The sequence below is a fragment of the Oryza glaberrima genome, chromosome 1 (assembly GCF_000147395.1).
Source record: "Oryza glaberrima chromosome 1, OglaRS2, whole genome shotgun sequence".
NCBI classification, from domain to species: Eukaryota; Viridiplantae; Streptophyta; class Magnoliopsida; order Poales; family Poaceae; genus Oryza; species Oryza glaberrima.
In genome coordinates, this window is record NC_068326.1 from 17,543,554 (window position 1) to 17,558,143 (window position 14,590).

The 14,590-nt window shown below is 42.8% G+C and overlaps 1 protein-coding gene across 1 annotated transcript; it reads right to left on the reverse strand.

Annotated features, from left to right (window-relative positions):
* Positions 1-12,184: 12,184 nt before the first annotated feature.
* LOC127767982 (uncharacterized) lies at positions 12,185-13,207 on the reverse strand. The gene has a single exon (XM_052293483.1). It carries the CDS (start codon positions 13,205-13,207, stop codon positions 12,185-12,187), a length of 1,023 nt encoding a protein of 340 aa, XP_052149443.1.
* Between the last annotated feature and the right edge of the window lie 1,383 nt (positions 13,208-14,590).

Sequence of the window (14,590 nt, forward strand, 5' to 3'; positions counted from 1 at the left end):
ACTAGGATTTCTTCCTGATATGCACCTAAGATTTCTTGCCATGCAGAATTAATACCGTTGGGTCTCTGCTAAGGGTGCCCATGCAGGTTTTTTAACGGGTTCGGATCCCCTAGAGTAGGCATCAACTCCACATGAATACATGATGGATTTCAGCAAATCTGAGCCATCGTTTTATTCCTATGGTTGAGATCCTAATTAATTGACTCCCTTCACTGATGCAGATTTGGATCTTCCTTTTCAACTATTCTATTTCCAACATAATCAAGAAATTAAAATAAATGTAATCTTCTTCCCCCAATTAATTGACCAAGATAGAAAATTTTTTTAGTGTTGAGAAACATGATATTGTAGTATTGTAGATGGTGAACATGGGCAGGACCTAGCGATTGGTGCAGAAACTTGGCCAGCTCACTACAAGTAAAGCCATGTTCATACATCGCACCAAGCTCCTTGATGCTGCTGCACAGCTAGCAGTTATATCCGATCGTAGTCTTTGTTTATACATGTTTGATGAAGGTAAGATTAGAGGATGAAGGAACAAAATAAGGATAAATTGAGGTGTATTGATTTAATCTCAACCGTAGGTGACAAATAGCGGCTGAGATTAGCCCAAATCCATCAGGTGGAGTTGAAGCCAACTCTATGCCCTACAGATTGAGACGCAAGGGAAAATTTGTATGTGCCCTGTAAAATGGGACAGAGGGAGTAATTTCTAACTGACACGACCTAATTATTTCGGATATCATTGCCATATCCTTTATTTCTTTTACGGGTATTCGAGCTATCACTAAATTAGGTTTGGGCTTTTTCTTTTATAGAACTACTAAAATTACATTCTAGTTTATAAAAAGAAATAGAGAATACATTTTAGTTTATAAAAAACAGAGAATACTATGTCATTGATGTCTTGAGCCGAGGCTGTCGAAGTATGGTGGCGTGAAAGCACCAAACGCTCCCCCTTATTAGACATCTGCGATACGTTTTTGTCATTGGAAGATTGCTCATAATCGGTCACCAGATCCCTACGTGAAAATCGGGTGCTCCATGCACCTGTCATTATTTGGTTCTGCCATGAAGTAATTTCTTTTCTGGTTACTTCTCTGCATACTTTTCTTCATATGTTACATTCTTGTGTATGTAATCACTTTTTAAACAATATTTTACTTTCAAATTACTTATAGGATTAATAATCCAATTGTATTATTTAATTCATTATAATTACATCTTAAAACAAGACCTTGTATGATTACTTTCTACTAGATAAATATATATAAATGTTTAAATTCAATGTTTCACATGTAAAAAAGCGATTGTTTCAACTAGTAGTAGAATTTAATCTTATTACACAATTTGGGGCCTGTTCAGATTGTAGCCAAAATAAACCTTACCAAGTTTTGGCAATGCCAAAATTTTGGCAAGATGGCAATATTGCCAAAATTTTAGCAGGATTTCTTATGTATTGATCAAATTTGGCAACAAACTAAATGTAGACTTTTTTTTTGGCAACTTTACCAAAAAAATAGTATGGTTGAAAATGACAACAAAGTGAACAGACCCTTGAAGTGTTGTGTTGCAATGGATTCCTCATATGTTGTACATTGTGTTATTTGGGTGTTACAATAATTATTTTGTGAGGTTCATTAATTAATTTGCAAATGTTACTTGTGGTACTATGTTAGTATATATTTTCCGATGTTTCACCAGTTATAACTCGATGTTTCATGTGTGATATATAAATGTTTTAGTTAGGAATATAATCATATTATTTTTATCATCGGAAAAACAATCATGCGAGATCTTTTTTTTAAAAAAATGCAATGGTGCAATTGGATTACAAATTGGATAAATAATTTAGAAAAAGTGATTTAAAGTTTTGCTAAAGATATGTACTATTAGTAGTTAGGTCATTCCCAGTGTAGGTTTCATTTTGTGATCTCCAAGAGTGTCACATAATCTAAAGATGTTTGGGTTGATGAATGAAACAAATGTCTCCAATGCACAATTTCATTTCATGGTTTCATATGCTATTCATAGCATTTGAAACTATTTGGTAATGATGGGGTTTCATTTATGTTTCCAAGGCATAGGATGAAATGATTCAGTCCCAATGGGGTTTCATGCTGTTTTCAAGACATAATTAAGTGCGTAAACCAAGTTTCCTCTAGGTGAAACTCGTTCCTTCTGATCTCTCTTAATAAATTTTATAACATGTCAACAATTTAGCCTATCTGGCATTTCATTTAATGAGCTTGAAACTCTTATGAAACTTGCACTGGGAATGGCTTTAGAGAGAGGAATGGGTTGCATTTTAGCATGAAAGAGTAATGCATGCACATCTTGGGCAATGTCAAGATCTTGCCAGGAGCTTTGGTGATGAGGAACTAGGGTCCCAATCTTCTGATAGGTATTGATAAGTAGACTATAGAGACTTGACATTGATGATCCAAAGGCTCCAATCAGGATGATCGAACCCCTCGCAATCACTATACCGCTCCTGCGTTGGTTATCACCAGAGCCAAAACATGGTTGACCTCGCCGATAAGGCTATGTCTTGCAAGTGAATCGAGAACACAAGCAAAAGAGTAGAATATGCAATTTGAAAATATTACGAATATAAGATGAATCTCAATATGTTGGGGTTCCATAAACCGAACTAGCGGCGAAAATGTAATGGTAGAATAATCTAAGCAAAATCCAACCCTAATTTGGTGATGGCTACTGAATAAATAGGTTGTAGGGTCGACCAAAGACCCCTGGACACGTGCCTATTGGACTCCAACGTCGGCACCGAAATTGGCATCAGCAACCAAACGTGAAAAAAATGCCATAGAAGATCTAAACTGATAACAACACCATGGCATGCTAACGAGGTTCAGCAAACGCCTATATCCCCAAGGTACTGATTACAAGTGTTTCTCTCTAATCTAGCATATTATAGCATATCAGGGTAGCCACCACCATAGACTGGCTTGGCAGCCAACCAATCACACTTGCCTATGCTACTATCACTATGCGGTTACAACAGATGTGCCTCTCTAATTAAGAGAGGGTGTAGAACAGAGTCTGACTCTAATTGTACTATATATGTATTAAAACTTCAAGTCCTAAACTGTAACCTGCAATATATACATTTTCGATACAAACTTTAATAGTGATTAGTACTACAATTAACAATGTACTTTGCATTTTCAACACACATAAATTGCAAATTATCTACCTTTGATTGTTGGCCCAACTGTACATCACATACCCCTCTACTCCCAATAATTTTGGCATAATTTTCACATTACTGTAACTAGGTAAAATCGCTAGGTCAAAATAGCGAGTTTCCTTAATCTTAATTAACATCTATCTCTTCTCTCTTCCCTCTGATAGTGGGCTCCAGGAACCTAGGCAGCTGGGATATGTTGGCACACTAGGGATTTTTTTTTTTAGAAAATTGCTGTAAACGTTTAAGGATATATTGTTCCATTTTTTAAATCACGTTACCACTTTGGATAAACCTGCCATCCTAGCAGCATGATCCGAAAAGCACTAGAGATTAAGGGGATTTGGACTATTGCCATCAAAATAGTGCAACAGCATACATAAGGAGGATCTCGCTATTTGCTTGGAAGTTGGAACCTAACTATAGGAGTCCTAAGTCTTAATCGCATGGAGTACTATGAATACTTAGTGCCATAACTAGAATGCTAAAGCCCAGAAGATCAGGAGTAGACCCATAATTAAAAGTAGAAGGGCACAACATGCCTAATTAAATAGCTAAAGCTAATAACTCGACTAGAACTAGATATGTAATCACAATCTACGAGTCATCATGATTGGGCATATGTTCATCTTCTACTATTCCATGAGTCATATCGTGTCGATTTCGATAACATGTTTGTGGGAATTCTTCTGTCAAATTTTAGGATCCCATTATGCATTTCACACCAGGTCGTCCAATTCATAGCTACGGCCCTGGCATCCACCATTTCCACTCCCATGCTAGCACCACTTCTTGTTACCACTGGCTCATTGCGTCCCTCCAGCCCTCTTCTTCTTCATTTGTTGTCGACACAATCTCTCCTCTTTCTCAACACCGGTAAGTTTCACAGCCCACCTCTGGTAGCCCACATCACCAAACCTACTGCCACCTCATAACCTCTTCGATATGTCTTCCCTACTGCCAATACAGACCCAACGACCTTTTCCTCTACTGCAGTTAATATGGTACCAACAAATTAAGCCCTTCCATGACCTAATCTGGCATACTTGTCAGAGTCATGTTATTAGCACCAGAGGAGACACCATTCACCCCACAACTTATCCCTCTTGGTCAACTGGGCTTAAAGTTGAAGATGACTCCTTGACCATTGGAGTGAGCATTCGATCTCAATTCAACAGATAGCAAGCAACCGACTGAGATTTCGAGTGAGTAGTAATGCTGATATATATTGTTTTAGTTTCACATGTAGTTCGCTCATATCAATTTGTGGATGGTGATGTGAAAGGTTCAGTATCTTGGTGGAATATCTCGTTCTCATGGGGCACACGCATCTATAGTTGGTATTCAATAGGTGGTATTTGACGCTATTTTCGCATTTTTTTTTATTTATGGGACAACTCATGACCATTCCTATAATAAAGAGAAAAACCAAGAAATACCATCGACGAAGCTAACTTCCTTCAAATGCCATCGTGCAAGCACCTTTATCCAAAAAGTACCATCACTGTTAGGTTTCCATTAGCAACCCTATGTTAAGTGCTATAAAAAGACCATTTTACCCCTATGAATTGTTGAAAGTTGATTAAAACTTTTACACTTTCCGTCATCTTACACTAATTTGTAGGTTGCTCTTTAAACTAAATTATTGTAAACTGACGAAAAGAGCAAAAGTTTTAATCAGCTTTCAACAATTCATAGGTGTAAAATGGTTTTTTATAACACTTAACGGAGGGCTGCTAACAGAAACCTAATGGTGAAGATATTTCTAGGACTAAAGTGCTTGTACGATGTCATTTCCAGAAAGTTCAGTCATCGATGGCATTTCTTAGATTGGGGCACTTGTCAATGGCATTTCTTGGATTTTCTCTATAACTAAAAGTATGTATTAATACATAGTCACCATTGTAGAGTATGGGCAACATAGCAATTGAGCACTACCAACAATCATGGACTTGGGTATAAGTTTATAAACAGGTATGTATATTTCAAGAATAGTTCAAACTCGGACCCAATTTACCTTGGGCCAGAAATAACCAGTTTGGATCCTCACGGCTGACATCACCACTTGCTCTCCACTATTAAGTCACCACTGCAATTCCTCTTGACTACACCATGGTTAGGTCCACTATAAGCTGCTCATTGCTTCATGTTGGGTCATAGTCGGTCAAGTTGACCTCACCTCGCATGCCTTTCTTTTTTCCATGCCACTTGTCACCCCCGGTGTGGTGAATGAAATATTATCCTCAGGAAACAACTATCCTTGCTGCCCTAGGCACGCTAGAGATCTTCTCAATTGATCTAAACTCTAACTTCCTTAACGCTCAATCGAAAACCTACATAGCTCCATTGCAGCCATCAACCACCTTTTGCCCAATTCTCCTCTCCCCGGCCATCTTTGGCACCCTTGCAAGCTCCCTTTAGTTCTTTCTAGGCTACCAATCCTTTCCATGTACATGCCATTGTATCACCTCTCTCTCCATCTGTTGGACATGTAACGGGGCTAAACCTAGAGACAAGTGGTCTGTGCCCAACTGTCACATGCCTCTAAATTAAAGGTGGCTCCACCCGAGCCAATTGTACCCAACATCTCTCAATATCCCATATCATGTAAGCACATTTGTGAGATTCATTGCTACCATTGGTCGCCCTGGGTCACCGTTGGTAGCCCCACCCAATCTATTGATCCTCCTTGTCGATCTCTCTATCTACTTGTTGTCGATATTCACTTCAGGGTGAATATCTATCTATCTATATCTATCTATCTATCTATCTATCTATCTATCTATCTACTTGCAGTGGTGTCACTCCACTGCTGCTGGCCGTCCGATCTCGTGGCCTGGCTCACTTATTTTTTCACCGGGATCAGCCTGGCTCACTTCTCACTCCTGCGAAATCAGCCGTCATGTGGCTGACACCCGACGTTCAGCAGGCAACACACATAGCCCACTTAACTCAACTGCGCAGTGTGCGTACGTCTTGGTCACCTCCTGGGCTCTTTGCCTCTTTCTACAATTTCATGCGCTTGATTGATGGGCCGAGAGCCGCTGCAAATGAGCTTGGGTGCTGGATCATACATGTGCATGCAGTCCATCAAACCCATCAAACCCCCACCACTTATACATGGAAAAGGTGAAAAAGTTGGAGGGAAGAAAATAATGTTTCCTTCTCAAATCATAGTCATTTATTGCAACACCTTATCATCGATAATTATACATATAAATAAGACGGAAAGGCATTATGACAATTAAACTGATTAAACACCTTGACTAGATGATTTTATGGGACATTAATTAATCACTAAGGAATGAATACCATAAAAAGCTAGGCAGAACAGCCAGCTACTAGAACCAATTGACTAGAGATGGTGAAACATCATGAAAATATTAAAATTGTCCAGTTGTCCCAGAAAGCACTACTACAGAGAAGCTAATCGGTGCCGGGCCTTAGGTGCCGGTTTTCCCAACCGGCACCATGGAGGCGACACCGATGACTTTCAGTCACGGTGCCGGTTTTAGAACCCGCACCTTTGTGTCATGCCTAGAAATTTAGCCTAAATTTTCAGACTATTTTGTGTATTACATCCCTGTCCAGAAATCAGCTAGGGTACACAAAACGACAAGTAATAAACAGTTCCAAACGTAAATAAAGCGTAAAATACTTACAAAAGAGGCGCTTAGTCCTCACACCGAAAAGAAAGCAACAACAGCGGAAAAAGGCGATCCTAGCGGGGCTTCAGCTCCACTCCACAAGCAAAACTTTTTTTGAAGAGACACTCCACAAGCAAAACTCAACTGGGGTCTGAGCCTTATCCTCTAACTCTGTCTTCAGCTCAGAAGCACTACACTTTTGAAAAGGGGGAATAATAGCAAGGCTGAGTACAACCACTGTAATCAGCAAGCCACACCAATGATGCAGACGTGCAAGGAGATACAAGGACGGCTTGTGGCTATTTGCATAAAAGCGGTTGTAACACATTTTATTGAGCAAAGCAGTAAAACGGTTGATTAATTAAAGTAATATTAAATCTCCACTGATCAACGCTACACCACGTTGAACATGCCCAACCATCCCACCTGAAATAACCAGTGCATTGAGTCAATTTATTAAGGGTGAGACTAATCACTGTGAATCTAGTCGATCGCCCATAACCGCGAGCACGGCTATTCGAATAGTTTTACTCTGGCCAGAGGTCCACAACTGTACCCAGAAGACACAATCCACCAGCATGTCACCATGTCATCATGTGCCCATGATGAACACGTCACCATGTCGAGTGATTGTGACAAGACACTTCATATAACCTCGCCCCTGACCAATCGCACCACACCTCAGGTTTCGCCCCTGTCCCCAACAGGCAACGGGTAGCCCCTCCCTCGTGCCATGGTGAATCCGGAAGCCGATCAACCGAACACCCCGGCCGACCCAACTCCATCACGCTGACCCTAGCCTGGATACGTCAGCCAGAGGAAAGCTATACTACAGATCAAGCAGTTACCCATTCCCGCTTGTGGCAAGCGTTGTATGTCCTCCAGGGTTTTGCGCGAACCGGTCCTTAATTGCATAGGTGCGACTCGTAAAACCATGCACCCACAGCCCACCATTCAGTCACATTTTAGTTGGATAATTACGACCATGAAACATGGCAAGATGTCTCGAGCACGCAACTCGTCAAGATACTAGATGTCTAATAATGTAATTATCCCATTTTGTGAGCTAGTGGTAATTAAGCATGGCTAAGCATATATAGTTCTAGTTAGATCCACAAAAGTATCATGAGTTAGATAAATAATCACCCAAGGTTGACAAAGGATGGGTAACAAGTAAACATGGCACATGCGAGCAAATAGGTAGAACACTAATCCCATGTAATTAGCAAGACATGCAGTTTCATTTGCAAACGATAAAACATTTATAAATTAGGCTCAAAATGCTCAAGGGGAATGTGTGACTTGCCTTGCTTCTTCAAATGATCTTCCGAACTCTGATCCTCACGAACGCGATCTTCCGAAACGGTGAAATCTACGCGCTGGCATGCAAAACGAGGAAAAGCTCTAATAAAAACCAAGTAAACCGTACATGAAAAGTAAACAAACATGTAGATTTTAATTTTATATGAATTTTGCAAGTTGAATGGCCTAATTTAGAGTTCGTATGAATTAGACATGAATTTTAGAAGCTTTTGAGCCATTTAAATGAATTTCCATAATTAATACCGATTTATTGCGCCATTATTAATTAATTTCTCAAAGGAAAATGGGCTATGCTGACGTTAGCAAAGAGGTGCCGGCGCCGACAGGTGGACCCCACATGTCAGCGGGACACAAGGGAGAGGGCGCACGGTGGACGCGGTCCACCGCGGCCTCGGGCGTGCCGTGGACCAGGACCACGGCGGTCCACGGGCGGCCACGGGACAGGGCGGGGGTGGTCGAGACCGGCCCGGTCGAGCGACGGTGAACGGCGGCGGCGGCGCAACGCGGCGGCTGACGAAGGAGGGGAAAAAGAGAGGAGAGAGATGCTCACCGAGTGCCTGTGGCAAGGAAGCGGCGCGGGGAGCTCGACGATGAGAGACGGCGGCGAGCGGGCTCCCGCGATGGCCGACGGGCGCGGAAGGGTGGCCGAGGGGCGGTGGGGCGCGGTGGAGTTGGTGGTGGGGGCGGCGCGACGCGGCGACAGCTATGGCGGCGGCGTAAGTGCGACTGGAGGCGGTGTCTCGGGATGGTGATGGAACAGTGGTTCCGGCGGGGGAACGGGAAAACAGAGCGGAGGCCGGGGTGCTACACTGTGCGGCGAACGCGGTGGAGGAGACGGCGCGGCGTGAGGTGGCCGCGAGCGGCCGCAAGGAGCGGCCGGAGCACAACGATGAGCGGCGGATCTCGGGCTCGTGGTGGAATCGGTGTTTCGATTGTGTGAATTGGGGAAGCGGATCGGTGGACGGGGTGCAGCAACGCGCGACGAGGCCGGCGGCGCAAGCGGCGCGGCACGGGGACGGCGGGAGCGGCCGGCCGAAGAACTCCGGCGAGCGGCGGCGTACGGGTTTCACGGGGAGGAGGGGGTTCCTGGCATCGGGGAGCTTGGGGGAGTGGGGGAAACGGGGGAGGGGGCCGGGGATGCATTTTATAGGTCCGGGAGGTGGAAATCGTGACCGGGAGAGGCGGGATCGGCTGGTGGAGGCGGAGCGCCGATGTGGGGTGGTGGCGGCTCGGCCGGAGTCGGTTTTTGTATGACGAGTGGGGGTTTTGGACGAGAAGGTGGAGGGGAGCCGGTCCACACCGTCAGTGGCGAGCGCGGGAGGCGGAACCGAGCAGGAGAGGCGGCGACGTTGGCGCCCATGGCGGTTGCCGCCGGGATGGATGGAGGTTGGGGATGACAGGTGGGGCCGCGGGTCCCACCTGTCAGCCAGAGGGGAAGAAGAGGCCTGTTGGGGGGAGGAAAACAGACTTTCGCAAAGGGGCAGGCTGAGGTGAGGAGAGAGGGCGGCCCGAGGGGAAGGGGACTTTGTGCCAGAAACGGCCCAAAGTGAAGGAGGGGATTTTAATTTATTTTCTTTTTATTTTAATTGATTAAATAAACTTGGTGACCTTAAAATTAGATATTGAGCTCCGAAAATTCATGGGAAATTCCAGAGAATTCATTAGGGCACAAAGAATATTAAAAAATATTCTCGGCCGTGATTTTAAAAGGAAATTTTAATTTCCCCTATAATTTCACTTGATTAAATTGCTTTAATTTTTTATATAATTTCTAAAAATAATTTATTTAATAATTTTTAATTCTGAACAAAAATCGGGCGTTACACTTTGAGGCCTCAGAACGGAAAAAAAAGGCAGCTCAATGCATCGGCTCGAATTGAGCCGATACATAGAGCAGTTTCACATGAAACATGAACATCAAGAACACACATCAAGAACACGAAATGAACACACAAGTCATACACAAGAACACGTGAGCACACAAGAACACAAACCACACAAGAACACATGAGCCGTCGCTGAGTCCCCTCCCGCCACCACCCGTCGCCGCCGCCTCCCCTCCTGCTGGGCCATGGGCCGCCGCTCTCGGCCAGATCTGGCGGAGGAGAGGCGCCGCCGCCGCCTTCCCTTCCGCTACCACCCGCCGCCGCCGCCCCCGCCTCCCCTCCTACAGGGCTGCCGCTGCCGATCATATCTAGTGGAGGGGAGGCGCTGCCGCCGCCGCCACCGTCTTCCCTCCTGCCACCACCCACCATCGCCGTCCCCACCTCCCCTCTTGCCGGGCCGTCACTCTCGGCCGGATCTGGTGGAGGACGCTGCCTCCACCGCCGGGCCGCCACCGAGGGTGCGAGAGAAGAAGAGGAGAAGAGGCGAGGGAAGGGTGCGAGAGAGCAGATAGTGGAAAGAGAGAAGAAAGAAAGAGAGCGGACGTGGATAAGGACTATGATAGTGGTGACTTTATCTGCTCCACTGAGTGCTCGACGGCTTGGCTCACGGCTGGGTTTTTAAAGGTGTCGGTTCTTTAAAAAATCGACACCTCTAATTAATTAAAGGTGTTGGTTTTTAGTGAAAAACCGACACCTATAATCACTTGAAGGTGTCGATTTTTTGTGTTTTCGGACCGCGGAGGTGGGAAAAAGCTTATAGGTGTTGGTTTTAACACTTCCAGCACCTATAGTGCCGACACCTATTCGATGTTTTATAGTTGTGAAGGGAAAATAAAAGAAAAAAATATTTTGCATCATCGTCGTGTGTAGGCTATCCAGTTGAGTAAAAGTAATTAATTAGAAGGGCTAGCTACTCCGATTTTCAGTCCTACAGAGTTATCGACTGCAATATATATTAGTTTTTTTTTTTGGTTTTGAAAGCCGCACGATGGCATGAGTACTGCACGATATATTAGAAGGAAGAACCTGAAGTAGGATGATTCCGATTACATAAGTAACAAAAACTGCAATTGCAATAAATCATGCGACTGTTTTCTTTTAAAAAAACTTTCGAATTTTCAGCCATCAACTGGAATTTGAGATTTTGTGCTGGGGTCAAAATAACTTTTTTTTTCCACACACAAACGGGAGTGGACATATCAACAATGACCAATTGCCACACAGTTGGAGATTTTACCACTACACCACATGCTTGTTTATGTTGTAAAGATTTAATTACCTATCAGTTACATTATAATTACAGTGTTCATTGTAAATAGTGTAGTTACATTCTAACTATAGTGTAGTTATGTTGTAACTAAGTTAACTAAATTGAAGTTATGCTCCAATTAATTATACTATAATTAAAAGAAACATATGACAATTTCTTAGTTAGTCCCAAAAAAAAGCACCTCATAAGACAGGGGTGCTAACATGATTATATATGTAAGATGGAGGCTACTGTGTAGAGTAAAATAACTGAACGGCAATATTAATTTCATATTCGTTTGCATTCATATTAATTTCCTGCGAACTTCAAGATCAGCCTGTGTCACATATGCAACCAATTTCCTCGGCCTTTAATTTAGCTGTCTGATCAGGCCTGTCTCTTTATATTTCTTGTACACTCAGTTAACAAATCACCGTATTAATTAGTTTAATACGTTCGGGATGATGGTCAAATGAACTTTGCGGGGAGTATTACAACCAATCAATCAAGCAAGAAATGTGCATAACCATATTGTGCACAAAATGCGCACGAACTAATTACTGATCGATCGAGCAGACATTGGTTATGACTATTTCCTTTCTATTGATTTGATAACAAGTTCTTCTGTCCTCTTGGGCTCGATTTCGATGCCTATTTCTTCTCTGCTATCCTTCAGTTTGTTCTATCAAAATAAAATGCATAGAGAATGAAATGAACATAAAATAACAACAATATTTGGGTCGCTTATAACAAAAATAGTTGAATTTCAGTGGTAACATGAAATGAACATGTTTATGAAATGAAAAGCCAACATTGATGCAAACCATTCAATCAGATTAGAGTGTTCCAATCTTCAAAGTTTGCATGAATACTAGTACTTTAAAGATGGCATGAACCACTCGTCCGACAACTTCCAATCTTCTGGTAGCCGCTTCACAAAGGTTAACACTTCGCTAGCTAAGCACTTCTTGAACAATGCATTGTATGAGCCACCAGCGTCGAACTGCTTCCAGAGGTAGTAGAAGGCATTTCTGCTACCGAGTGCAGCAAAGTCATGACTTGCTGGGATCATGTAGGTGCGGGTGCAAGAATCACGACTTTGAACTACCATGGCATTTCCGATGTCATGGACTGGAATTTCCTCCTGTTCAACATTCCTGTACAGTGAGAACCATTCGTGGTGGCATGGCCTAGTTGCCTTGAAAACCTCGTCTGACCTAGGCCAGCAGCCGCCAAGCAACTCAACCTTCTCCGTCTCCTGCAGTAGCACAACGCTGTCTTCGTTGTCGCCGCCGAGGTCTATCAGATGCATCTCCATCTGGTCACCATAGGCAGCAAGCTTTCTCAGGTAGTGTGACATCCTCAACCTTAACTTCCACCTAGGCACTACAGCCCAACCCTTCATAGTGATCCCACCGCCACGGTACCATAGCGCCATGTTTTCGCTCGTCCAATTGTTGAGCACCACCGTGATGACCCCTTCACCAGTAATCCAACCGTGAGCGCCATTGTCGTGGAAGAACTTGGGGAGGCGAGGCAGCGCCGTGGTCTTCCCGGAGAGCGGGTTAATGAGCACAGCGGACAAGTCATCGTCTTTGTCAATGGCTATGAGGTGGCTGGAACCAGACGCAGCAACACGCCTGCTCTTCATGTCAGGGACATGTACCTGGATGGTTTTCAGAGTGGAAAGCGAGTAGAAAAGGACGTTTTCGGAATATTCGTCCTCAAGCCAGCGGCTTGCCATGATCCAAGGCTGGAAGAAGGCGTGCTCTTTATGCGACACGGCGGCTCGCCACTGTGGGCAGACGGCACGGAAGCGGACGAAATCTTCCGGCTCGCGTAGATGGCTTGAGATGGAGAAGAGGAGGTCTGCTGGGAGTGAAGCCCAATCCATGGCGCCTTCCATTTGAGCAAGGAGATTAGGGCAACAAGAGTGTGTGTATGTGCGTATGTTTAGTGGACTATGGCTGTACTGTTTGTACATCCCAGGGGATTGAGACACTATTATTTATGCACGTCCGGCAATGTGTGAAACTAACCGAGATCATGCTCTGCCGGCAAACATTTCATGCACATCTGGCTTTATATACAAATTTGCATGTTAGGTTTACAGCTCGATCGCTGTTTTATATACAAAGATGGAGAGTGTAACTATAGCTAGAAACTATAGATTGCCAAATCTTTCCTTGTTATTCGTAGGTTTAGTTCACACGCATTTGGATTTTCGAAGTAACATGGTCTCGATAGATATGAACACACATTTGCATCATGGTATTTGTACTTTCACAATGTAAATTGAAAACGTTTACTTTTCCAAGTTTGAGACCTTATTAACAATTGTTCCCGTGTAAAATTCTAATTGTGGAACTCAAGGTATAGGGTACAGTTTTAATAAGAAAATGCTATACCTATTTGAAATACTTCCCAGTTCCCATTTCAAATATTGAACTATTCTTTTTACCATTTGGAACTTTAAGTTGCTTATGATACTTATGAACGTATGTCGCATCCCAAAATTTGTAATTCCACAATTTAATTAAAATCGTTTATTTTTTCCGAGTTTGAGATCCTTTTTTTTATCATCCCTGTGTTTGGAACACAATGTAGAGTATAGTTCTAAGTTCTATTGAGAAAATGTTAAACACATTTGAAATATATCCCCATTTCCTTTTAACTTAAAAGATTGAAGCAACATTTTTCCTTTTGGAACTAAGTCGCTTGCACAATACGAATGTAACATATATACCTGATTTTGTAAATCAATAGAACACGTGCACTGATCAACGAAGAAACATCCTCCTTCTCTTCAAAAATTGAAACATCCTCCCCTCCACGTTATGTTTATTTGTAGTGTCTCTGGAGTTTTCGTCCATATCATAATAGGTTTCATATGCATTAAATTGGCTAAGAAATACTTACGTAAATAATCTAACCAAAAATTCTAGAGAAATTCTCCAAAATACTACTACCTCAGGCAGACAATGCTTATATTTTTTTTACATAAATATTTATATTTTGGTTAGGGGATAGTACACATTACCAGTATTTTTTTTGCTTGATTTTGTTACTCAATTTAGTACCATAATAAATTCAACCAATTGTGGTGAAAATCTGGAATTGAACATTAATTAACCCTAACTCCTATGTTTTAAATGTTGGCCAGAATGTTTTTTTACATGAAACAACAGGAGAGACTCCTATTGTGCTATATTAAATAATAACAATAATAGGGGGGGGGTTATGTACATGGCGAAAAAGAGATAAAGGAAACAGAAAG

Bases quoted from the DNA above. Each gene is read 5' to 3' on its own strand.
- LOC127767982 (XM_052293483.1), bottom strand. From the start codon at position 13,207: ATGGATTGGGCTTCACTCCCAGCAGACCTCCTCTTCTCCATCTCAAGC.